Below are 27,416 nucleotides of genomic sequence, written 5' to 3'. Positions count from 1 at the left end.
AAAATAGCTCCAAACTTTGTAAACAGGCCAGCTATAAGGTTTGCAGTCCAAGCTGTATGAACATAAGTTGAGTTGCTGTGATAATTTCAAATGGGATAATATAGTTACTCAGCTCACATGTGGTAGGTATACTGCTGGTTCACCTGGACATTAGCTGTTTCCACACAAAAATATCTGGCAAAAGCAGGGAAAAAACACAAAAGCAAAGTGCTTATTTGGTAACAGAGCATTAGTTGGGATTTTTCTTTACTTTGTCCCTCGTTGTTTTAAGAATTTTCTTTAAAAAAAATTCAGTGGAATAGGTAACGTATGTAAACAATTCAGTCATAGGTAACATATGTAAACAATTCAGTCATTATTTTACTTCTACAACTTTATTAGCAGTTTCTCTTTATCCTTCCTGAGATACTCTATGTACAAACCATGTGTAAATTCTTTCTTCAAATATATCTTCCTGATCAGTCCTTAGTGGTACATTGGAACAGCCTAATTCTCTTTAATAGCTACAGTATTCTGTTGTGTCTCTGGTTTATTTAACCAGCACCCAGCTAATGGGTGTATATGTTTCCAGTTTTTGCTGTTATAAACAATGTTGCTATGAATGCCCCTTTGCATACTTTGTGTACATCAGGTATAAGTTTATTTGGAGGTTGTATTTCTGTTACTGGAATTGCTGAATTCCTGGATTCAAAGGGCATGTGCAGTTTTCATATTGGTAAGATACTTAAGATTCCCTTTTTATATTTTGCAAGTGATATTATTTACTGAAGAGTATTATTAGTGGACAGAAAGATCTTAATGCAATTCAGTCATTGTACCATTCCACACAGTTACTGGAAGGAACATGTGGTCTCAAAGGGAATATTGAAGAAACCTCTTGAGATAAGCTTAATTATCAAACCCAGCAACCATTATTGCTGGAGAAGAGGCGCGTTGCCTAGAGTAGGCAGGAGTAGCCCCTCCTTTTTTATTTTTAGGGAATATGGTGATGGTACTGAATCTGCAAGTCAGATATATTTTTTTTACTCTCAAAATGTTAGTTTCACCCATTTATTCTCTCTGCCTTAGAAAAAATTTGTGGTCAATGGCTCATTCAATCCTTTTCTCTTAAAGCTACTCAAATGGATATCATGAGACCATTTAGTCATCACAGTCAGTCTGCAAATTCCAAGTAGTTGTCATACCTAAAGTTTAATAATCACCTTAGAAAATAAATCAAAGTTATATTTTGAATCCCCCCTCCAAAAAAAAGAGCATTTTATAGTCTGGTTTATTTTACCAGATAGAGTGCTGTGACTCCAGAAAGTACGAGTGTTGCATAGTGATTGTGGAACCTAGGTCACTCAGTCTCTTTACTTTAGTTCCCTCATCTGGAAAATGGGAATGAAAATGCTGAAGAATCTCCTTTGAGCTTTTAGAAGAATAATTATAAAGTCATTTCCAGAAGGTTAGATATTATAGAAATGACTCCTCAGAGACATCAAGATTATAAGGTAATTTAAAAAGTAACTCTGACAGTGTTTTAGAAAAAAAATTAGTCACATTCTGCCTACATGATACTAACATATGGTGCAGCCCTGATGAGCTGCACAAGTGGGCTGAAATCAAAATGCAGTTGGAGAGAGGAGCAGTAGTGACTCACTAGATGAGACAGATTTGGCCTTATGGCAGGGCAGTGAAACTAAGGCGGAACCAGTGGTCGTTCAACATGCCAAATTTCAGCAAGTGATACATGAATATTATGGGAAAGCAGAATGATTGAGCCCTTGTGTTTGGATTAGGTACTTTGTCAGTATTTCAGTGCCTATAGCCCTCTGTGTCTTGAGAGCCCCCACTTTTCCACAGAGTGGGGAGGGAACCTTTGTTGCCTCTGACTTTTGTGCATGGTTTCCTGTGTTTTTGAAGGTAGAAGCCACAAGGCAAATATTTAACATTGATATGTCTGGAACATTGGGTTCAAATTAGAAGGATACATAGAAGAGTTAGCAGTTCTGCCCAGAGAAATCTGCACATTAGCTTAGCTACTATATGTAAATTGCTCCTGCTACATCCAGCAATTTAGCCCAGTACTGACATTGCTGCCAAGGAAACAGGAGGAGCTAAAGACAGAATGAGATTCCTACTCCTCCTACCCCCACCCAAATAGAGAGCTCTATGGGGAGGAGAAAGGGAATATTTAATAGGCATTTTGGGAGGAAGTAGGGAAAGTTTTTTTTTTTTTAATGTATTTTGCATTCCCTGTCTGGCTCACCTGAGCACCTCCAAAATGGGATACCTCTCAGGTGAGATGACCTCTGGTTTAGATGTTTATATATAGTCATATGGAAAGATTATAAAACTTAGCAGGAGATGAGATGGCAGATCAGGGAAAGGAAAAAGAGCAAAGAGCCCAACTCATCTACTACCGTTAAACTCTATGAGCCATTTTTAAAAAAAAGAAATTTCAGAGGATTTAATAATTATGTTGGCTTTGTCAAATAAATATTATATTCATTGGTTGTGACATACAGATAAGGATCTTATTGTCAAAGTCAGGCTTTAGGCCAGTTCTGACTCTGATTCTTAAGTATATGTGGCTTACAAAAAAATGTTTATAATAGTTATATGTGAAAAAAGTAGGTTGTGTAATAGTATATACAATGTAATATTTAATTTGATAATAATTTTGTGTATTTGTATGCATCTTAATATATGGATAAAAAAAATCTTGGAAATAAACCAGAACGTAGTATTATGAAAAAATGAATAAATAGAAACAGTTTTTAAATTGAGGAAGTAAAAAAATTAAAGGGGAATTCTCAATACTACTGTAAACGGGAGGCTGCTCATAATGTTGCTTTTACATAAATATCCACAATTTAAAGGGAAACACATCTTTTACTAAAAAGTGCAAATATTTATGTGTAGATATGTCTCAGTTTAAGAAAATGTTAATGGAAAAATGAATAAATTAGAGTAGATAAACTAAGGAATTCATTTCAGCAGTTGAAGATCTGATCCGTGTTATTTTTTATTCCAGGTGTCCTGGTGATACATAGAAAAGAGGAGGAGGAACTCTTTATTTGTTCACAAAATGGTAGCATTTGAAATATATTTCACTAACAAAAATTTAGAAATGAGGTTTACACATAGTTTCTCTCTGGTGTATCTCATATGTGGCAGGGACTAAACTAGACCTTGGATAACTATTTAAAATCAGTTTGGAGAAAATAAAATTGTGCTTTTACATGACTTAGTCTGGATTTTTCTAGTTCAACCTCTAGTTTTATAGATGAGGAAACTGAGGCCCAGAAAAAGTGATTCACTCAAGATCACACATGGCTTCATATCTGGCCTTTGTCTAACATAGTGTCCATTTTGTTACTTTACAGAACAGAGAGTCAAAGAGGACCATTCTAACAGTGGTCATGAGCCCCTTAGAGAATCTGGTAAAACCTATTGATTCTCTCTTCAGAAAACCTCACAAGTCCATCTTCACACAGTTTAGCAAAAAAAAAAAAAATAGATACAGGGTTTATAGACTTAATCCCCTTTCCCCAGAGCCCATCTGTGGATTCTGAAGAGATCTAAGGGTCTCAGATTAAGAATCTTGATGGAAAAGGAGAGTTTTAAAAAATTGTTGCCATGTTGCATAACAGCATTAACACAGCTGAACTGTATACTTAAAAATGGCTAAGATTTTATGTATGTATTTTTTACCACAGATCTTTTTAAAGCTGGGAAAAAATTGTTGCCTCTGAACAAAGGATGAGCATAGTGGCCAGTGGAGAAGGAGATGAGGTTGAGATCTGTTTATAAACTTCTCTGCTAGGGTCAGGAAGAGGACACACGTAGATGACTCAGTCAAGAGTCAGCAGCCCCAAACTTACGTCTGAATCATGGAACTAGTAGCCATAGAGCAAGTGTCACGGTGTGAGGGGGGCGATTTTTATCCACCCCATAGAGAAAGTGTTAAGTTTTATCCCTGCTGACTTAAGACAAGCCGGAACTAAGCTTGATGTAGTATAGGACCCATACTGTGCAACATGTCGCAACTTACTATGATGGAAGGAGATTCTCTGGGAGTGATGGGACTAGAGAAAGGGAATTTCCCGTGTGCTTCAGTGTATCTGTTTAATCCACCTAATCACCCCCACCGTACAGATGAGCAAAGCAGTTATTGGTTAAATAGTTTCTCAGTATTGGGTCCACCTATCTGTTGCTGAGCACTTTAAAACATTTTATTTCATTTGATGCTCTAGTCTTTGAGGTAGATTCTACCCACTGTTAGTTGTCACGTGTGTGCCCAGAATCCTCGGTTAGAAGCTGGTGTCAACTGCTGTTCCTCTGCTCTGCAGATTCCCAAGGAAAATAGGTAGATTGACTAACACAAGCAAACTCAACTGTATTAACTCTAATCCCTGGTGGAGATTTGCATCGTGATGAGCTTGGCTAGCCAGGAAAGCTTCCAAAGTTGATCCTTTTATCTGGTTACTTGGCTTTCTAGGGAATTGGGGAGGGAGGACATGCAATTTTCCAAAACAGTAAGCCCAGTCTTTTTACTGAGCCAGCCATATAATAGAAGGAAAAAGAAAGAAGTGAGGGCATTGCAGGCAATCTAATAGGTAACAAACATTTTTTAAAAGCACAGTTTTCTCAAGTCATTTCTATTACTTTCCTCTTCCAGTGAGACATTTGTATAGTGGCTTATTTGTATTCTGGGCATCCATTTGCTTCCTTTTGAGGTATGTATGGAAAGTCCTCTTTTACAGGTGAGGGAATTGACACTGTAGAGATGTTAATTAACTTGAGCGGAGTCACACGTCTGCTGAGTTATTCAGTGGAAGGTTTCCACTACCCTTAATCATCTCTCTTTCATGGCAGTTGAGACTTTGGACATTCGCTTACTTACAAGATTTGCCTTAGAAAAATGGTCAGACTCTACACTTTGGCCCTTAGCATTTAGACAGTTTTCCTGTGGTTTGTGTGGATGAATTTTCCCTGTAGACACTTTTTAACATGATGTTCTACAGGACCCAAACTGTTCAGTAGAGAACAACTTACTACAGTGGAAGGAGATCCTCTGGGAATGGTGGGACCAGAAGAAGGGCTTTTATGATATGCTTCAGTGTATCTGTCAGCCTTTGACCCAGGGGTCCAACTGCCTGGCTTTATATTCCAACTCCTTCATTTCCTGGATTCTTGTGATCTTGAGAGTTACTTCATTTCTTTGTGTCTATTAGATGGAGATAGAATAGGTAGGAGGATTACATGTAAAGGGCTGAAAACACTGCATGGCATACAGTAAATGATCAAAACATGTTAGCTTGTATAATTATAGTTACTTTGTAAATGTCTGGACATTTCTCCCTACTTTCAAGTGATAAGGTTTACAAATTTTAAACACCATATTCTATCAATTCAAGGATGCACAAATTTGTTACCATTGATGGCATTTCTTAAATTTTTTGATTTGTGATAACCTGTTAGATTCGAAGAGTTAGGAAAATCTGCTGTTGAAAAAACTTTTTACCTCAAAGCTGGATATAAAATCAGTGAATTATCTAGACCTATTCTCAAATTTCCCAGAAGACCTAGGGTTACCCTGAGAGGCAAACAGGTGGGACCTAACTTGCCCTTTTCTACCTTCAACCTGGAAGCTTTATGTTTATGGGGAAAAGAGTGCATTTAAAAACATTTCAGAAACCTCTAATCTGGATAGTTGTTCAGTTCTTCATTAGCTCCCTGCTTTATATCAAGGTATTACTGAGAGCACTTACTAACAGTGAGTCATACCAATGAGATTCGGGCCTCATGTAGGTCATTGAACATTACTGTGCCTGCTACCAGCTCCTGTATACTATATAAGAGCAGTTGATGGTGATTGAATCAGTGACCATCTTCCTGTGAAGGACAGTGTTTTGTTATTTACTTAGCATACAGGCCAGCAGAAAACTCTTGAGAGGTAAAAAAAGATTCATTACTTTGCCTACACTAAGGAAGACATGTAAGAGATCTGAGACTTTTCCTATCAGTCCTGAGAGATGATACTGTTCATTTACTCTTGCATGCTTAAAATATGTAAAGATCATATGTAAGTTCCAAGATATAGTCCAAAACCAAGTATAAATTATTTCCAGATTATTTACTTTTCCTTGAGGAAATTGTGGGATAGGCACTTTGCCTTTTTTGGGGTTGGGGGGAGGTAATGAAGTTTGTTTATTTTTAGAGATGGTACTGGGAATTGAACCCAGGACTTTGTGCATGCTAAGCATGTGCTCTACCACCTGAGCTATACCCTCCCCCGGCAGTTTTCCTTTTATTGTCCCTGTACTGTTGACTTGCCAAGTACAGTTTTAGTACTTCGTAAACCATGTTTTGAGCATATCAGAAGCAGATAATAATCCTGCTTGTTTCCCTTAGTGCTAGCTTCACCTTCATCCTTCTCTATTGCCTTGCCTCTATCCCACCCACCTTTTTGATGTTCCCCTTTTTCCTCCTTAACTCTTTTCACCCCTCTTTGCAGCTACTTTTATTCCTCATATGGTGATTAAGAATGTGACGATAACAGAAACAGACTGTGGAGCTCCAAGGAAGTACGAGACAAACATAGTTCAGGCCTCCTCACAGAACTTACGCATTTTGTTTGGTTCCCCACAGAAATGAAAGATGTAAAAACAAAAACAAACAAACAAAAAAACCCTCAAATCTAAAGCTTTTAGTTTCTATTCAGCTTTTCTCTCTGCCCAAAGCATTTTTGTTTTCTTACAGACAAGGCAACAGAAAGCAGAAAAAACAAAACTGGAAAGACAAAGCTTTTAAAGAAAATACCTTCTTATGTGTTAGAATTCCCACTGTCCTCCTTCAAGTGACTAGGCCTGTGTGGAGGAAGACAGTATTCATCCTGTTTTTGTATGGTTAAGTTTTCCTTTAAAAAGTCTTTGGGTGACTTAGTAGGGTAATTAATATCCTACTTATGTGTTAGGTTTTTTTAAGAAAGAATTCATTTTTCTCATTCTCTTGGCCAGGCAATTAGGGTGTTCTTTAGCCCCCATAGGGCTGCTGTGTTCTCTGGGGCCTAGATGTGTATTCCTCATACTTTACTGTAACAGCCCTTCTTTAACGGCCCCAAACCTCCCTTTTGCTCTTTGTATCATGGAGATTCCCCAGCTAGCCTGCAGTGAGTCTGTTCTCACATGGTCACACAACAGCAGTGTTTCTCAACTAACTGTTCCATGCATGTTACATGTAACATATGGGGAAACATGGCTCTCTGGTCTTTTAGTTGCCTATTACATCTTCCAAAATAAAACTAACAAGTAGACATTTAACTTGTTCTCTATCCTCCAAGGTAACAGCTACTCCAGAGCCCTCTTTAGACACACTGTCTCAATAAAGGTTTGTACCTCCTAGATGGTCACCTTTCTCAAGAGAGACAGACCATGGGCTATGGGGTTAGAATCCTGCATGCAGATTATTTTAGCATCTAAATTCTTAGAGTAGTCTCTATCTTAAGTAGTGATAATGATGAGGTGTTGTGAACCTAGAAAATACAAGTTCCTTTTCCTCTTAGTAACTTTTGATGATGTAGACAGGTCCAAGAAAGTGCTTTTAGAAGTTTTCTTTTGTTAGTGTAAACTTTGCTTTAAAATGATTGGAAGTATCCCTGCTTCCTTAGCAAGATTGGAAACAAGTTAGGTCCATATGGAAAGTCAAATTAAGTATATAAGCACCCATTTTATGCCAGTCAACCTCTGTGTTCAGGGAGGGTGATAGAGTGTAGTGTCTCACAGTGAGTTCTGGTTCTGGCTCTGTCTTTCAGAACTCTTCTTACACTTTTTAGTGCAGACATTGTCCTTGGTGACTTTCAGCAGTCCTCTGTAGCCAGGGCCAGACAGAAGTACAGCTGGCAGGAGTTCTAGATGGAAGTTTGTAGGAATTTTGGGCAGCTCTTACAGAATCAATCTTTACTTGCAAGATTGTTTGATAATGTTTAAAAATAAAGCAAATTGGTTTTGTGGTTCCTGTGTTTGCTTTTACCTGCAATTAACTTCCCCATCTTCTGATTTTTTTTTTGGTTATAGTGGTTCACCACCGTCCTGGGGCCACCAAGATGCATTTACAAGGGCAGGAACTTGGTTGCCTTTGAAGAGTTTTATGCCTGGCACCAGCCTATTCAGGAAGGTTGCTTTGGGGAAATAGCATGGCCTCTACACATTAATAATGTGATCTTTAATTGCTAAAAGAATTATACAGCTTTTAGCTTTTTTGTAGTTTCCCAACCAAAAGCAGATGCTAAAAAAGATTGTTTTGGTGACTTAAATGTACTACAACTCATCCTCATAAATCCTAGTCATTGTTTTGCTATTTGTTGTGACATTTGGGGGCAACCTTTTTTTTTTTAAGCTTTTAGTACTTTAGTTACCCATCTTTTGAGTTGATGGTGTTTTTAAATTACTTTGAGATGTTAAGTGTAATTTATCTGTAAGGTATTGTGTACTTTGAAAATGGGAGAGGGAGAGTTTGTTTTTATCTTCAGTCTTGGTGACGAAGGGTCTTTTCTTTTGAAAGAAGCTGTGTATCTGGAATTACAACAAGTGTAGGCATGGCCCACTTATTTTTCTTTCCTTGGTTTTTTTAGAGTGAAGACATAGTCCAGAGAGGGAGGTGGAAGCTGCAGGTATGGGCTAACTGCTGGATGGGTGTGCTCTGTGGGCATCTTTTTAACCTTCTTGCATGAGGCCTGTTGTGCAGATGCGAAAAAAATTGCCTTCAGAAAGGTGATGGCTTTTTTCTTGCATTATGGGATTATATTATGGGATTTAATTTCCTGTTCCTAGGAAGCTAGAAAATTTTCGTTTGTTTGTTTTTTCCTCTTTCCCAACTCTTTCTTCTTAGCTATTTCCTAAGGCAGGCTTACTTCCCATTTGAACTAGCTGCTGGGTAGTTCTAACAGCTGGGGCTGGGCATGGAGTGGAGAAGGTGGGGGATGGGAGGACGTCTCTCTCCCTCTCTTTCTTCCTTTCTCTCTCTCCACACCTCCCCCCAGTCTACACATATCAGCTACCCAGCTAGCATTCTTTTCCCTTTCCACTTAATAGCTGGAAGACCGCCAACTAAACTAGAACAAGGATGAGGACAGAACTTAGTGGATTCCACGCAGGTAATATTACCCTCCTGGAACCAGAATTTGTTCAACATACTGATTTTTAAGTCAGCACTGGAGTCTTAATAAGTATATTGTTATCAACTGAGAATAACACTTAAGTTCCAGAATTAGTTTGGGATCTGGAAATATGACCTGATTTGAAGGGTGGTCATAATTTGACAGAACAGTTTATTAGGTCAGGGTTAGTCCCAGAAACTCCAGGGGAGTCTCTGAGCTTACACTTTTCCTGAGAGCACTGAGCACAAAGTTCTTTCAGCTAGTCCTTTGACACTGGGGAGGAGATAGTAGTGATTAAGGATGGGGGAAGAAATGGAAAACTTTTTTTTTTTTTTTTAAGATAGCTGTTGAACTTTATTTCATTTTGCGGCGAGGGGAGGTAATTAGGTTTACTACTACTACTACTACTACTACTACTACTGCTACTACTACTACTGCTACTACTACTACTATTATTATTATTATTATTATTATTATTATTATTATTATTATTATTATTATTATTATTATTTTAATGGAATTACTGGGAGTGGAACCCAGGACCTCATGCATGCTAAGCACACACTCTACCACTGAGCCTGAAAACTTTATAGATTTCAAAAAAAGGTGGTAGGTATTCCTCCCTACAACCTTATCCTGTCCTCTCAGTATATTATATATGATAATTTTACAGGCAAACCAACTTGCTCACGAAATTGCTAAACTTAGTGCTTTTTGTCTTACAGTGATTTTAGATTTGAAATAGAATTTTTAAATAAAACAATATTTCTATTCCTTTTTTACTTTAAAACTCCCCTTCCCCCAAGTTCAGGAATTTTTTTCATTGTCTAGACTCTGATGGAAACTCACAAAAGTTTTTTGTTTTGTTTTAAATTATTTAACTGTCACATTTTTGCAAAAAAGCTCCCACAAAGTGAGATGCCATAGAGATAATTAGCAATTTAGGCCAGCACATTTTTACGTATACAAGGTACTGGATTGGGAGTTCCAGGAGACCCACTAATTTTATTAGAAGTACTCAGTTTTTGAAATGAAATTCAAGTCCATAAAGGTTTTAAGCTAAAGTTTGAGGTTATTCTGGTTTGGTTACTTTCAAGAGGTATTAATTGGTTGCTTCTTGTCTACATCCCTTATATCATCTAACTGGCTTGGGGAATCCAGTCTACTCAGCTGTCTTAGGGTATGACTTTTTCCCCAAATTTTTGTACTTGTCCTTAAATAGACTGATCATAGAGGTTCTTTTATAATTTCGTAGTAGACTCTAATTTCCTCTGTGCTCATATAACCAGACTTCACATTTTTGCCCTTTAAAACACATTTAGATTATTGGGATGGAAGTAGAAATCCCTTTACTTGTCATTGAACTCCCTGGTTACGTCAGTCAGGATAGCCTGATGTCTGCATGTACCACATGGGCTTTTTTGTTTAACTATATTTTTCTTTGCACTTTCACTCTTTTGACAAAACTGATACTGTGATTTCTAGCGCTTCTCTGTTCTAATCCAATTTTTAAACTGTTTATTTGATACTGATATATTTGATTCTGATATCTAAATGCAGGATGTGCTTTTCTTTTGAGGGTTTCCCTCATCACTCTGAGCATTTTTAATGATTTAGGTTCTTAATGTCACAGCAGACTGATTGCCCCTATCCTCACATAATCAGGCTTAGAAGCTCTTAGAAAAAAAGTAGAGAATGTTCAAGGCAAAGAAAACCGAGACAGAGACAACCATGGAAAAAAGAGGAAATGATGAATGTAAATTCACAGTGAGAGGACAGGTGGTAAAAGGGACTGAGGGAAAGTTTAAGCTGCCTTTTGCAGAAGACCCTGGGTTATAAGCCTGGAATGTGCTTCTGATTAAGCAATTAAAAAAAAAAAAAAACTACTTGTGGACAGTTTTCTGTGAATGACTTTTAGTTCTACTTTTTAATTTCCCCCTAACAGTTGCATTTTTGTATCCCATAATTGTTTTTATCATCACTTAACTTTGTAACCCTTTTTTAAAATTGAGTGACTTGTGATTAATTTCTATTCTTTCTTTTCCCACAAGCATGTTGAATTTAATTATACTGAGATAACTCTTATGACCTGCCTATGGAGAAGCCCTCTCCTTCATGTAGTAACATTTCCATCTTGTATGTTTTTAAAGTAGTGCAGCCTCATAAATTATAAAATGAATTTTAAAACATTACAACCTTTGGCTTGGTAAAAACTACTGTAAAGAGTGCACATCCTTTCATACACTGGGCAGTGCCTGGCTGTCTCCCACATTTAAATACTCTTATTATAGTTGTGATTCTGATTAAAATGGAGATTTCATTAGAAGTCATATATTTTTAGTGAATAATAAAAGCATAACAACCTGGAAGTTTCCTGAAATTTTGTTGATTCCTTTTGAAAGGAATCCTTGAACTCAAAAATCTTCATTTGGTTGTTAGCTGGCCTCACGAAGTTACTCCTTAGTCCAGGTAGTTTTCTGTAGGAAGAGGCATGAGATCAACTTCAGTGTACTTAGAAATGAGGACAGACCTAAACAGTAACTTCACCAGTCCCAGCTTGGGTCACTGTCTTCTGTCTGGCAATCAGGGCTGGTAGACTATGTGGACTGTGTGCCAGTTGCAGTCTCCTCTCACTTGCAGCCTGTTTCTGCTTCCTCCGCTGATAGGATGGAAGGGAACTCCTTTTACTTCTATCTCTGTAGTAGTAGATCAGATGGGCCATAGTCTCTGACAAAATAGAAAAGCAGTTATCTGCTATTTTAGTTCTAAATTTTGGATGATTGTGTCTGGATATTGGGCAGTTTCTACCTTCCTCAGTCAGATGCAGACAGGTGTCAGCCATTGTTTCATAGACTAGAACATTTAGGTATATGCCATGATACACTGCCTTTCTTTCTTCTTTTTTTTTTTAAGTCATTCTTTATGTTGCGAAGTTCATTCGTTTACCTCTTTACAGGCTGAACATAACTTCTTTTTTTCAAAGTTCCCTGTGTTGTGAACTGAGCTTGAGTGAAGTGAAATCTTTGAGGTAAGGCAACCCTAATGATAAAAATGGAAAGAAGGCCTGTGAAATTTGGAAGCCTTCAGAGATACAGTTTTAGAGTCACTGCCTAAATATTGAAATGCCACCATTTGTTGTTTGGAGGGATGTAGAGCTAAATTGAGAACGGGAGTACCACATCTGCCTTGACTGCTAAGTATATCCATCTCTACTGCTCACCCATAATAGAATTTTTATGCATTCATTAATCTTGGTTTTAGCAATAGTTTAAAGGAGGGTAGAGAATGAAGAGACTTAGTCTACATTCCTCTGTCCTTCCTTACGTATTTGAGTGTTTGTCCCTGGCAGGCTCTGGTTCTTTTTCATTATTATCACTGTGATGACTTTTGTTTTTCATTTTTTTAGAAAGGTCAAACTACTGACAAGACATTGTTTCTTTGTACTCTATCAAGAGGTAGAATATACTATTCCATTTGTATTTTTTACTTTTTTAAATTTTCTGGCAAAATAAGATTCACAGTTAGCAAAGAAGTTTTGCCTTGTGTGCTACTTAATGTATGTCACCAAAACAGCAATTTTTAAAGTCCTTCACTCTGTTGAGAAACCATTAGGTACCACATTTTGCTCTTAACACCGTCAAGAAAGCAAGATAGGTCCAGTGCAGGTAGTCAAATGAGAGCAGTGTTTTTCTGGTGGCCAGTTCTTCAGCCAGCTTGCCTCAGGCCTGCTTCTGATGATTGGTCTGAGCTATTCCTCCTTAAATGACCATTCTGAGGTTAGCTTGGAACCCAAGCAGTGTGCTCATTGCTGTCTTTGGCACATGGAAAATAAATTCAGACCAAAGCTAACAACACAGTTCTTTCTAAATACATTTTCAACCACATGAAGTGAGCTTTTTTTTCCCCCCCTTTTCTTTTGCTTCAGGTAGTTTCAGGCTTTGGAGGTCCTCAAAAACTGATTTGCAGGGAGGAGTTTGGAAGATGTGAAACAAGTTTGTGTTTCTTCTGCTCTATTAGCCACTGCTATCTTCATGGATCTGACACTCTATTTATCTGACAGTGCACTTAGTACTGCTTCGCCAGGGAAAATCACACAAAACAAGCCTGGCACATCAGCACTTTCATTGTGTGCCGGACTGAGCCTCCCTTCACATGGTCACATCCCCCTTTTAATCCAGTACTCCCTTTCCCTTCCCCAGTCCTGCCTGTTTCTGTGGCACTTATTGCTGGTTTCCCTGAGCTCCTGTTTCCACTTTGTGTTTTTTGTGGGGCCCAGGAAGCTAAAGCTGTGTATATTTGTGGATCAGACAAGTGCAGCAAGTTAATATCATTGGCTTCTGAAGGGGAGAGTGAGGTGATGGCTGCGTTTAAGTTGGATTTCCTTCCAGAAATGATGGTGGATCATTGCTCTTTGAATTCCAGTCCCGTGTAAGTATTTTTGTTGTCTAATTTTTATCCTAAGTAGAGGAACTGGGCTGTTTTCTTTGTTATTTGATGAAACAGGTCCCTTTCCTTATAAAAAGGAATTTAAAAATTGGGTAAGAAAGCCAAAGTCCACACTACTGTTATTTTCTGTTGTAGTCTGATTCTCTCTCATTACTGCTGATTTCCTTTAGGCTTTAAGTAAGTTTTATACACAAAGGTGCATTTGATATATGAGCAGCAACATCAGCTCAAGTGTGCTGGCTCCAATCCCTTCAAGCTGTGATTTTCCCAAATGATAGATTCCAAGATATTTTTTTAAACCATAGCGTTACTACTTTGAGTTAGGAATGAAATTTGAAATAATCTTTTGGAAAGCTGTTCATTTATTTGTATGTTTGTTTATTTCTAGTGATCTAATTTTTAGACTCATATTACAGAGGAAACCGGTAGCTAGAAGTGTGTTTAGTAGTATATACGGAATGCTGTATTGACATGTAAACTAATCCTGAACGTTGATTTTTCTACCCCCCACCCCCAGTCTAATTGAAAATGCAACACAATACATGATTTTGAGGACATCAGATGTACTCCCCCCCAAAAAAGGGGCAAAACTGGATTAATTTTGATTGGCAATTGGCCTAAATAAATTTTGAACACAGAAATGGGAAACCTAATCAGTTTGCAGTACTGTTTAAAAAGTTACACTGCCATTGTATGCAGCTAAAATACCAACCTGGCTCTGAGCTGTAGCTACAGGGAGCCTGAATTCTGGGCTTTGTAGAGAAAAATACACTTCTAACTCCTGATTCCAGTTACGTTAACCAGATTTCAAAGTATCTCAGAACCTAAGGAAGAGAGCCTTCAGTTGTTCAAAGTCAAGAATATTAAATGGTAGAATATTCCCTAGATAACAGGTGGTAGTGTATGTCTTTGAGTTTAGGCCTCCATGTGCAAATCAGTCTTCCTTGGGATTAGGTGTAACAGATGTGGTAATAGCAGATTCTGAACAGTTCTTTGTGGAATAGTTTGTGGGGGGCCTCAGAGTTAGTTTGCTTGCTCATTTGAAGTAGATTCTAAAGCCTTCTCTGTAGTCTCCAAAATAATGGTAATTTAGATGTGTCTTTTTATGAGAGTTCTCTTTTCTGCTAAAATAAAATTTTAGCAATCGATTGCAAGTGAAATCACAATGAATGCCATCATAAAGACAATATATAATAAAAGTATTCCCACGTACCAGGTATATAATCCCTAGAAATAGGATGTCGTGGCTCAAATTATCTTTCATTGTAACACTTTCTCTCTGTGCATTGCCACTGCCTAGTGTTCAGTCCTTGGATACAGCATTTTACCTCAGCTTGTTTGCTCATCTTTTATGAGGTTGGACTAAGTCAGTATCCCATGAAATCTGGATCATGGACCACTGCATGAAAGTCACCTCCAACATAAAAATGCAGGTTCCTGGATCCATGACCAGATATTCTTAAGCTAGAATGGGCCCAAGAATCTGTATTTTAATGACGTCCCATGTGGTTTGAGAACTAATGGACTGAATAGTATAGACATTCTGAGTAGAAGTAATCAGGGAGTACACTGTTAGAACATTTTTTTTCCAAGTACATTTGCATTTGTTTTAGTCACCCATTTTTACAAAAGCTTTGTGGGGTTAATTAGGCATAGGCTATTGTCCCTATTTTACAGATAAGAAACCCAGTTGAGAGAGGCTATAACTGACTTGCCTGAGGACAGTTGGTATCAACCTTGGGCCTAAGTTTAATGATACTTTTCTTTATTTTTGCCCCCTAGACTTGGCTGTCTCAAGTGTCATTGAGCAGTTACAGTCAACTCTACTCATTAGTGCAAGTCCTCAGGCTCACCCCCATGGGCACTGCACACTGAAACCACAGAGTTGGGAAGAAGAAAGTTCTAGAGAATGGTGTCTGCTTGCCACCTCTTTCTTGGATTCTCAGCCTTTCTTTTCATTCGTACTAGTTTAGCGGTAGACTTGACATCAAGAGAGTAGTTTTCTCTCTGAAGTGATATTTCCTGAGAATATGATCTAGCAATATATTTATTCCAAAATTTCTTTAAAACAGAGAAAAATTGCTAGAGGAGCTGTGGAATGACTGGGGGGACCTTATCCCTAGTTCCTATTCATACTGTGGTAGTAATAGATCTTACAAATACTTATTATTTGTAATAAATAATACTCTTCAGCTTCCACTGGTTCCTTCTACTTTACTTGCACCCTAGGACATGGGTGTTCTCTAGGGTTTGTATCTCAGACCTTTTCCTCGTAGCTTTCCCATTGCCTAAGGGGGCAGTGATTCTCAGATTTTTATATCTCTGATTCTCAGATTTTTATATCTATACCCTACATGTCCTTTGAGTTCCATGACTTTGTTCTAACAACTGCCCATTGGATACCTCCATCTGGAGGTCTCTTCATGTAAAAACAATTCCCCAGATTGTACTAGAACCGAGAGTGATCTTTCTTTTCTTCATCTTCTTTATCCAGTCATCTCCTAGTTGTAGTGGATCCTGCTGTCAAAATTTCTCGGCATTGCTTGAGACTTGTTCCTAATCTTAGGAGCTCGTTTGTGCAAGAGCCTTCTGATCTCCATGTTTCCCCACTTTATTTCCTCCTCTAGATTATTGCCAAAATGTCTTTTAAAAGACAAACCTAATCACCCCTTGTTTAAAAATCTTGGAATAAGTTTAGGCCTATCAGTATAACATGGAAATCTGTTTACTGGGTCTCTCCAGTCTCTTTATTCTCACTGATTTTCTAGTATTTTCTCTTTCTTTCTAATCTTTAAAATGTTTTCATACTTTCCCCTAACTTTCTCACGTCCTTTTCCTATCTTTCTAATGTTATCTCACTCTTCTCTCCTGTCCCTTCTGAGTCTTTACTATTTCCCCATCACCCCTTAGGCTTTCATACCTCTGTGCTCTATAGCTTTTCTGCCAGCTGCTTAAATCATTTCATTAAATCATTTCATTCAGCTTAAATCCCTGCACATACATTGCCTCTCCTAAATAAGTTAAACCATATTAGTCACTTTTTTCACAGAACTTTTATATATCTGTTAAAGCACTGGTAGGGTATTATAGTTGTGTCCTTCCACTTGTCCAGTGCCATTGCCTCCAGGACAGGTACTGTGCAGTCCACTCTTACAGCACCTTGTAGTGTGTAGTATCTGGCACATAGTAGACGCTTGGGAAGTACAGGTGAATGAATGACAAGCACTGTGAGTTTTTTTTTTTTTAAATAATTAGAGTAAGGTCTGCGGTAAGGTCTCCAGACATCTCCAGACATCTCTCTTCCTCAGGGGAGAAGGCTGAAAACCTTCACAAGTAGATTGTCACAGTTCTGTTGTTGAATGGTGACTTAAAAACCTTTATTGATAGCTTTTTCTAGTACCTAACACGTCAGCTAACAGGAAGATCTTGCTTTATCCAAGTGAAAATTCCTTTCTTCCAGCTTAGATGTATTAGGCTTGTTCTCACTGGCCAGTGGCTGGTAGGTAATTCAGACCAGTGTTTCTGAGCCCAGTTCATTCTGATGTTCTTCTGTGCCAGTTTTTTCACAGCACATTATGAGCCAGAGGACCTGGTAGGGTTGGGTGGTGGCTGGAGATTGGGATGCAACAAGTATTTATGCCTGCTGGGGAGGTGGAGGGATTGGTAAGTATTTAAAATTTTTCTCTGTGTATAACAAACAGATGGAGGTCAACAGGTAATGAGAAGAGAGTGGAAAAAAAAAAGGAGTGAGAGGTTTTGGAAATGATTTTTAAACAGATGTGAAGGTAATATTTGTAGGCCTGTCGGGCTGCAAGGAACAAATACCCACTCAAGAATACATGAAAGGGTTTTCTTGTAAGGAGACAAGTGGGCTGGGCTATAATATAAGCAGGAATTCCACAGCTAGCAGACCCAGAAACGCCATCTTTCTGACCCCGGGACATGCATTCTGCTCTCTCTCTGCATGTGCTGCTTGCTGCTTCTGCTCTTCATTTACCGTGTAACTTTGGTTGCAGCGTGGCTTGGTTTTGCCACTGCCCTCCCAGGCTGTCTTGATTTCTCTCGCTCACTCGCTCTATCAAATTGATATAATTCACATAACACAAAAATTTGCCCTTTTAAAGTGCACAGTTCAGTGATTTTTTTTTTTTTACTATATCCACGAAGTTCTGTGACTATCTAATTCCAGAACATTCCTCACTCCTAGAAGAAACCACGTATTCATTAATTAGGAGTCATTTCCTCCCTTTCCCCTGACCCTGCAGTCCCCACTCTAGGCAGCCATTTTCTGTCTCTGTAGGTTTGTATATTCATTTCATATGAATACAATCACACAATATGTAGCCTTTTGTGATGAGCTTCTTTCACTTAGCTTACAGTACTTTCAAGCTTCATCTGTATTGTAGCATGACTCCTATTATCTCTTGCCACTGCCCTTTCATCTTGTCACCTTAACTCATGCTGTCCCTAGTTGCAGCTTTTCCACTTCTGACTTCACCACTGACTGCCCGTTTCTATTAACCAGTTCCATATTCTGTAGAACAGTCCTTTGCAATAGAACTTTCTGTGATGTTAAAAGTGTTCTTCCATCTCTGCTGTCCTGTACAGTAGACGTTAGTCACATGTGGCTAGTGCAACTGAGAAACTGGATTTTAAAAATTAAGTGTAAATAGTCACATGTGACTAGTGACTGTTGTCTTGTTCAGTGCAGCTGCAGAGAATTCTTGATTGGCCAGGCCTATATTTCTGTTTTAAGTATAAGTCACAGTCTTAGGTTCCTGGCTAGCCAGTGAATCAAGTTGCTGGGTTAAGTTCCACTCCCGATTCTAGTCATCTGGGGCCTGGGGATGGGAAAGAAGTGGGATAGAACATTAACTCTGCCCTCTGAGCTTGGCCTGGAGCTGGGAATGTTGACAGAAAGAAAGGAGAAAGAGGAGAGAGGATTTGAGAGTTTTGTAAAGTTGAGTGCTTTGAAAATAAAACTCTTTTGTTTTCGCTCCCCTATCTCTTCCACATTGGTTGTTTCATTTTCCTATGGCATGTCCCATTGAGAATCAGGTAGTCAGGGCAGCCTCTGGTCCTCATCTCTTAGTAGTTTCTCATTCTTAATGATTTTCCAGTTGCTGCCAGGGTCAGAAACATAAAAAGAAGTGAGTTGGTGCCATGCCTGTCCCCTGAAATACTTGCTGCCTTCTTGTCCTATCTCTTTCCTCACTGCTGCAGGCCCTGCTTTTCCTCTCTTCCATCCTACTCCCAGGTCAGTACTTCTGGAAGTACTGGCAGTACTTCCACAGACTTTCCTCTTCAGAATGACAGGGATAGTACAGCTACTTCTCCAGGGAGCTGCTGAATTCATTGGTTCTTGAGTGGGCATAATAAATAAATATAATTTATGATCACTGACTATGGGGAGCTCTCCATCAGTGGGGAGGTAAGGAACAAATTTGAGAATGTACTTAGTGATCTGTAGAGTAAATGCCATACCTGGATATTGTGAAATCCTCGGCATATCATACTGGGAGTCTTGTCCCCAGGTGACTTGTTAACATAGTGGTTACTTTTAAGGACAGCATGCATACTGGAAGTAGCAGAAGGTTGAGGATGGAAGAGCATTGTTGCTCATCTCTTCAGACACAGTAACAGTTAATGAGAAAGTTTGTGACCACTTACTACATCTACCTAGGTACACATGAGGTTGCTTCTCTTTTTTTTATCTCTAGTTGATATTGGCACTTTTATTTCTAACTCGGTCTTCATGTGCTCCAAAGAAATACCCCATGTTTTCCTTATTCATTGTATACCACATTTCACATAGTACCCATTGTGCCTGGCCTGTAAGTAAGAAGCCAGTATTAATTGGAGGAAGAAGTAAGTCAGTGCATAACTCCAGACTCCAGTTACATGATGTCCACTGTATCTTGAGCCTGCCCTGATATTTGCTATAAATTGCTCTAAAAATGCTTCTCAAACTAGTGAAGGACCAAGTCCCACCACCCAACTTGTAAAATACAATAAAATAATTTCATAGAAAAGCAAAATAATGAGGTATAAGTTTGCATTTTGCATATCCTTTTAGTATTAGATTGAACATACAAAAAATTATGCAGTCTGACTGCTGTTGAAGTTTCTGATGGGTTAAATTTGAAGATTGCCCCTGGTCCTTGGGCATTTTGATTAGCACTGCTAATCAAAGGGGGAGATTCTTCTGGCTTGTGAATTGGTATACACTGGGGGAAGTGTGGTTCATGGAGTAAGTGGATGTGAAGAAATGGAGAGAGGTTTGGAGAGTAAAAAGGGAAAGTAAAGATGCTTGTCTAGAATGCTGAGTCTCCACTGAACTTTTTGGATAAATCACAATTCACATAAGTTGACTGTTTATGCTTTTGCACTATACAGTGATATAGAAAGTTTAGAAACAGCACACAGATAGAGAAGGAAGGGACAAACTGAGAGCAGTTGCCTCCAATGTAATACAAACTAATAACAGCATACCTCTTTTCAAAAATAGCTGTCAGTTTCCTTATCATCAGAACATATTCTGATACACCATTTATTTGGGTTCTATGTTAACTCTTCCTGGAATAGAAATATGATTGAAGATTAGCAACATTTTAATAAAATGATATTAAAACTGGTAAAGTTATTAGGGACAGGTTGTAGGAAGTGACACAGATTTTTTTTCCCACTAGTCACAGGATTTTTTAAAAATTCATGGTAGCATGATTTCTGTTAGAACATTGGAATTAGGCTTCTAGAAGCAGCTACATTAAATTTTTACAACAACTTGCCACACTTGGTTATAAACTAATAAAGGAAAACCAATAAAACAATGTATTAAAAAACACTTAAAAAGGGAGAAGAAAATGTAGCTTGATCCTGTGACAGTCAAATAATCATAGGAGATAATAGATGCTCTTTAATTTGTGAGCCGCCTTTGTGCACAGCATTCATTTATCAAGGTTAGTTGCTTAAATAGGGGGAATTGTTGAGAAGAAGTTCCCATCCCACATCTGACTAATTACTTTGAACCAGGCACCATATCAGGTGTGGCTGTAAGAATTAATAGGAAATAAAACAGTTTCTGCCTTTAAAGAGCTTCCAGTCTAGTTGGGAGAGGTAGATAGAGACAGATTATACTAGCAGGTGATAAATACTATAATACAGGTGGAAATTTAGTACTGCTTGAGTCCTGATGAAACTGACTAATTACCCTGAAGAGTATAGGAAACCTTCTAGACACAGCAACAAGGGTTGGTCTGTTTGCTTTTTAGTTAGTGCTAGATTCCACAAAGGTGACATGAGAATACCCCCTGTATTCAGCTACAGGAGATTTAGGAATTAAGAGACAGAGGTTGAACTACTAGATTCAGCATTCTCAGGGATCTTCAGATACTATTCAGAAGACAGCAGTGGTGAAAAAAACTATTGTTTTTCCTTTAAAGAAAAGTGGCATTTTATTTAGGATTAACTATTAGAATATGACACATTTGAACATGATGATGTGATTTCTGGATTAAGCAAACACTAACAAAAGTTAAGCATACTAACTACTTGAAGTTTAAGCTGTTACTGGTTTAGATAAATGTTAAGAATAAGATCTTGGAATGGTGGTAGGAGAAGGACTTTGATTTATTCTGAGTGGAAACATTTATAGTGCAGGAGTCCCCCTAGGTTCTTGGCAGTGGCAGGGGTAGGAATGAAGTTATTAAAGTAGGAATGTTACAGGTTCAGTGTGATGGGATTGGAGGAATTTATGAACATTCTAATGGTTGCAGTTGGTAAGGGAATTAACTAGTAAAATCTTGGAGAAATAGCAGTAAATTAGATAACTTAGAAACAAAAAACCCTCGAATGATGGCATCATTGTTTATGTTTATATAGCAGTCATTTGTGAAAGTTTAAGAGGGAAAGCTTTGTTTTGATTTGAGGGCCTCACTCAAGAGCACGAGGCTTATGCATGAGACAGCAACATTGAAAGGCCAGCATTCTAGTCAGTTCAGTTCTTTGCTTAGGCCGTGGAAATCAAGTACTTCTGTTCTAACATCTATTTAAAGAAAAGTTCTCACCCATCATTGTGTAGATTGGGAATCCTAAATCTTGTCTATAAGAAATAGTCGTTTGTAGTTTTATGGACATTTTAAAAAGTTTTGTTAACTCTGCTTAAAAATGATTAAAACTTGCTTTAGTAACTTTACCTCTTAAGTTTTTATGAGAATTCTCAAGCTAGACAAGGAATGACTGACACTCAGTTCCTTAGTTAAAGCCTAGGATATCCTAATCAGAATGGTAACTTTAGTTTGGGATCTGATGGAAGGGATGACATGGTGAGGGAGGACCAGGGGACTCTGGTAAATTGAATGGAAGTAGTGAAATTAAGTAGAATTTTTTCCCTACCTTTTCAGGAAACAGTTGAGACCTTTAAAGAAAAAAAGGACTCTCTCTGGAGAGCAACATGAATGCATAATAGAAGTTTTATTTTATTTCACGCAGCTCAAAGAAAATGAACGGCACCCTGGACCATCCAGACCAACCAGATCTTGATGCTATCAAGATGTTTGTGGGCCAGGTTCCAAGGACCTGGTCTGAGAAGGACTTGAGGGAACTCTTTGAACAGTATGGTGCTGTCTATGAAATCAATGTCCTAAGGGATAGGAGCCAAAACCCTCCTCAGAGCAAAGGTAAAGACTTTGGCTTTTATATATATATATTCAGTCATGTGCATGCTCTCTCTCATTGGCAGAATGTTCTTGGGGTCACATGGGGGGAAATCTGCCTTTTTATAGTAGCTCTGTCTCCCAGCCCAAACCTGTTTAATGACTTACAAATGAAAAATTAAGATGACATCATGAGGATAATTTGTAAATTGGCTCTTGGGCAGTCCTTTTCAAAAGCTCTAAATTCAAGAGACAGATTCGGGTGAGTGTCTCATTTGATCTTGTGAATGGAATGACAAAAATAAAGTTGAAGTAAACCAATCACATAAGATTTTCTTTAGTATTTTGGCTAGGGTAAGTGGAAAGAGAAAAATTGTCCAGGTACCCATGGGTTTGTTAGTGTTACAGAGGCCCTGTGGGATGGCTGAGCAACTAGGAGGGACTGGTTTGTAGGTGACCTGTTCATAGTAACCTACAAAATGAACAGGAGAAAAAAGACGAGCTGCTTCCAGAAATACCCAGAAGGGTGGAAGTTTTGTAAGACTGATAGTAGACAAGACATGAGCTTTGCCCATGTATATACAGGCATACTCTTTATTTTCCCAAATGACCCATTTCAGAGTAATTTTCTGTGAAAGCTGTTCTGCAAGTGTAGATGTGAGCAAGCGTGATTGCCACGTTTGAAACCAGCTTAATAGCAGAGGATCTAGAAGCTGAGGAATTATTTTCTCTTTGTGGCATAGTTAACCAAAAATATAAAGTATTATCGTTTCTGAAAATGACTGGCAATATAATATGCAGTAATTCAAAAATCTTAATTGCAGAATGATTTTGAAAGAAGTCTGTATCATATCTTACGGGACTGTGGGCCCAAGATTTACAAGACATACTTTCCCCTTCCTATCACCAGTAAAGATACAGAGCACAAAATCTCCAGATCTCCTCAGTCAAGTGCCATATGCTGTTAGAAGTGTAATTATATTTGATGGGAACCAAGAGTCCAAAAAAAGATATTAAGAGGCTCTTGCTCTTAAGTCATTTTAGAATTTAATAAATAATGATTATGTTTGAGGCATATGGTAGAAATTGGCTACAATTTAAGATTTGTAAGAGAAAGATAGATTTCCTTGTAGACTACAAGCTGCAAGAGTGCGAGGCCTCCGTCTGGTTTGTAGCTGACTTCTTGCCCAGCATATTACTTGGTGCTCCAAGTCTGCTGGGTTGAATGGCATGGTGCTGTGACCTTTGTAAGAAAAATAATCTTTCCCAGAGAAGTTACAGGAGCAGGTAAAGAATTTTAACAAAACTAGGAGACTATAACAATAAAGAAGACAAAAGAAAATAATCTGTTTCCCCCTCCACCCCTCTAGATTTTCTCCATCTCCCTCCCTTCACCCCCCTCTAATTTTAGTAAATCCAGCCCTCTCTTAAGGCTCAGTATATCCATGGAGGAGGAAATGCTCTGGGAGTTACCTGCTTTCAAAGGACTGGTTTGACTTGATGAAATGTTGTTTATTGCAGGGTGCTGTTTTGTTACATTTTACACCCGAAAAGCTGCATTAGAGGCTCAGAATGCTCTTCACAACATGAAGGTCCTCCCAGGGGTAAGAAAGCTCCTGCTAGTAAGTGGAACTAGTGGTTTTGACACATAGAACGTACTTACACTTTGCAGGCACACACTGAAAGCAATTTTGGGGAAAGGGTGACTGCCCCAGGAATTGATGTAAAGGAAGACATAAAGGGTTTGTTTCAAAGAAGATAGGTTGAAAGTAATTCTCAGCCAAAAGAACTTTGACTTCTTGACTCACATTCTATTTTGATATTTTGGTGGGAAGAGATAATGAGGCAGACATGAGTTCAGCAATAACTCTTAAGGGTCTAGTTTTGATATTTCCTTTAGAGTCCTCATGTATATTTCTGAATGCCTTCAGTGTGCAGTGATAATATTCATGTGTTTTCCTTTTTAGATGCATCATCCTATACAGATGAAACCTGCCGACAGTGAGAAGAATAATGGTAAGCAAATTTATAAAGCCCTCCCCTTGTCACGTCTCTTCCTGATGTGTTTGCTGTTCTCATGGCATCTGTGTTGTACTGTGCTCTAATATTTTTTAAATTGAGGTATAATTTACACATAATATTATGTTAGTTTCAAGTGTAACATAATGATTCCATAATTGTATATATTGTGAAATGACCCTACAATAAGTCTGATTAACATCCATCACCATACATAGTTGCAAAAATTTTTTTTTCTTGTGATGAGAACTTCTAAGATCTACTTTTTTAACAACTTTCAAACATGCAATACAATGTTAACTGTTGTCTCTGTACTATACTTTACATGATCACGACTTAGTTATTTTAAAACTGGAAGCTTACACCTTTTGACCTCCTTCAAGCCCTTTTTGCCCACCTCCTTTCCCTCTCCTCTGGCAAAAAGCAATCTGTTCTTTGTATCTATGACCTCAGTTGTTTGTTTTTTATTTTTAAAGATTTTATATATATAAGTGAGAGCATATAGTATTTATCTTTCTCTGAGTTATTTAACTTAGCATAATGCCTTCAAGGTCCATCCATGTTGTCGCGTATGGATGGATGTGATTTCAGATTTTATTCTGAAAGAAGATTCCTCTGTGTGTGTGTGTGTGTGTAAAATACTACATTTTCTTTATCCATTCATCTGTTGATGGATACTCAGATTGCTTCTATTTCTTGGCTATTGTCAGTAATGCCTCAGTAAACATGGGGGTTGTATATATCTTTTCAAATAAGTGTTTTCGTGTTCTTCAGTTAAATACCCAGGAATGGAATTGCTGGATCATACGCTAGTTCTGTTTTTAATTTTTTTGAGAAACTTCCATAGTGGTTTGCACAGTGGCTGCACCATACAGTCCCACCAACAGTGTACAGGGGTTCCCTTTTCTCCACATGCTCATGAACACTTATTCTTTCTTGTCTTTTTGATAGTAGCCATTCTAACAGGTGAGATGATATCTCATTGCAGTTTTGGTTTGCATTTTCCTGATTATTAGTGATATTGAGCTTTTTTTTTTTTTTTAATGTCCCCATTGGTCATCGTATGTCTACTTTGGAAAAATGTCTGTTTGAGTCTGTTGCCCACTTTTTAATTGAGTTGTTTTTCTTTTGCTGATGAGTTGTATAAGTTCTTTATATATTTTAGATATTAACTTATCAGATACATGATTTGCAAGTACTTTCTCTTGTTCATTAAGTTACCTTTTTTTTGTTGATGGTTTTTTGTTTTGTCTTGCTGTGCAGAAACTTTCTATGTTGATTTAACCCCACTTGTTTATTTGTGCTTTTGTTGCCTTTGCTTTTGGTGTCAAATCTAAAAAGTCATCACCAAGACCCATGTCAAGGAGCTTACCAAGTCTAACTCTTCTGGGAGTTTTATGCTTTCAGGTCTTACATTCAGTTAATTCATTACCAGTTAATTCATTACTTACTCACAAGTAACCCATTTTGAGTTAATTTTTGTGTATGTTGTAAGATAGTGGTCCAGTGCTCTAAGTAATGTCATCTGAGTTGCCTGTTCTTTTCTTTAAAATAAGTATGGTACATAAATGAGATAAATAGAGTTGACCAGGAAGCATTACAAGAACATTTTAGAGTTAACTGGAATGTTTTTTTGATTAGTATAATTTCTTATGGAAAGGAGTTGGGGTGGGTGGGAAATGAACAAATTGGGAAGGAAAACTTAGTCCTTAAGAGAATGAATAATCAGAAAATGAAAGTGGATATTACCCTCACTGAAATGTGTGTTCTGTTTCTCTTGTTTTATCAGTTAAGTGTGGAAACTCGTCCTTCTTTGGTACATTGGTATTGCTAATAATAGCAAACTTTGCTTAGCGCTAGGCAAAGACAGGTGCTGAGTATTAGCTATAGGTACCTTTGAGGTAAGCTCTGTTATCCTATTAATCACATGAGGAAACAGGCACAGAATGGTTAAGTAACTTTTACAAGATCACAAAGCCACTATATTTCATTTAAGAGCTTCCAAATATAATTTTAAGATAGCATTGATTATAAAAGGATGTGCTGAATTGTGGTGAGGGGGAAGTGTATCTTAAAATCTGTGAAATACGGTATAAAGGCACAGAGCCAGGCATTCAGACTGAGGAGCTCTGACTCTAGAGACTGCTGTACTAGCTCTGTGGTAATGATGTCAAGCCTTCTGTGTCTTACTCTCTTAGCAGTGGAAGACAGGAAGCTGTTTATTGGTATGATTTCCAAGAAGTGCACTGAAAACGACATCCGAGTCATGTTCTCTTCATTTGGACAGATTGAAGAATGCCGGATATTGAGGGGACCTGATGGCCTGAGCCGTGGTGGGTACATTTTTTGCATTTAAAGATACTGGTCTTAAACTTGTAATCTTTTTTTTTTTTAATGGGACCAGTGGAAACTAGTGATCTATAGCTAACACGGTCTTGTCGTGATGGAGAGGATTGGGTTTGGTGTTATATGTTTAGGTCTCGTCATGACTTCTCCTGTCAGTTGATCCCTTTAGTATTCTCCCAGTTCCCCTAAGGAGTCTACATTCTGTACTTAAGTGCCTTGTATTAAGGTTCTCTGTTTTTGTCCTTGGAGAGGTTCTTCATGCCAAAATGGAAACACTCCTTTGCAAGAGAAGCTAGAGAATATGATTCCTCCTCTATCCCTCAAGCACTTTCTCTCCTGTCTGTGCTTCCCTGGTTTTTCATTGAAGCACCTATCACCCTGTTGTAACATATCTGTCTTCTCTAGATCATGAACCCCTGAAGGCAGCAACCATGTCTGTATTGCTAGCATGGTACCCGGCACATAGTAGGTACTCAGTAAATGTCAGTCCAGTAAATAAATAACCAAATGAATGGATGAGTTATCGACTCTTTTTTCAAACAGGTTGTGCATTTGTGACTTTTACAACAAGAGCCATGGCACAGACGGCCATCAAGGCAATGCACCAAGCACAGACCATGGAGGTAGGGGACAGATGAATGAAAGTGGGACGTTCCTTAGCCTGAGAGTGCTAGACAGTTGGCCATCAAAGCCCAGCAGTATATACAGCATCTGATTGCCCTAAAAGTTAAGCAGACTGAATAAACATCTTAAAGTTAAAAACAGGTGCTTCCGTTAAAATCAGCGTATTGGAACTAGTTACCCTT

The 27,416-nt window shown here is 38.2% G+C and overlaps 1 protein-coding gene across 25 annotated transcripts in view; it reads left to right on the top strand.

Moving 5' to 3' along the window:
- CELF1 (CUGBP Elav-like family member 1) overlaps positions 1 to 27,416 on the top strand; it is a 64,100-nt gene that overhangs the window by 22,134 nt on the left and 14,550 nt on the right. For 5 of the 25 annotated variants that reach the window (XM_072969939.1, XM_015246157.3, XM_072969937.1 and 2 more), the window contains exons 1-7: positions 8,643 to 8,659; positions 13,422 to 13,573; positions 22,082 to 22,269; positions 23,767 to 23,849; positions 24,213 to 24,261; positions 26,463 to 26,597; positions 27,154 to 27,233. In XM_072969939.1, the coding sequence (XP_072826040.1) occupies positions 13,503 to 13,573; positions 22,082 to 22,269; positions 23,767 to 23,849; positions 24,213 to 24,261; positions 26,463 to 26,597; positions 27,154 to 27,233 (606 nt within the window). In that variant the 5' untranslated portion in view covers positions 8,643 to 8,659; positions 13,422 to 13,502. Of the gene's footprint in view, positions 1 to 8,620; positions 8,660 to 9,080; positions 9,143 to 12,101; positions 12,174 to 13,421; positions 13,574 to 22,081; positions 22,270 to 23,766; positions 23,850 to 24,212; positions 24,262 to 26,462; positions 26,598 to 27,153; positions 27,234 to 27,416 lie in introns of those variants that run through there. The other 20 variants (XM_072969949.1, XM_072969947.1, XM_072969941.1 and 17 more) reach the window with 9 other exon arrangements.

The sequence above is a fragment of the Vicugna pacos genome, chromosome 10 (assembly GCF_048564905.1).
Source record: "Vicugna pacos chromosome 10, VicPac4, whole genome shotgun sequence".
Taxonomy (NCBI): domain Eukaryota; kingdom Metazoa; phylum Chordata; class Mammalia; order Artiodactyla; family Camelidae; genus Vicugna; species Vicugna pacos.
This window is presented reverse-complemented; position numbering and strand designations above follow the sequence as displayed.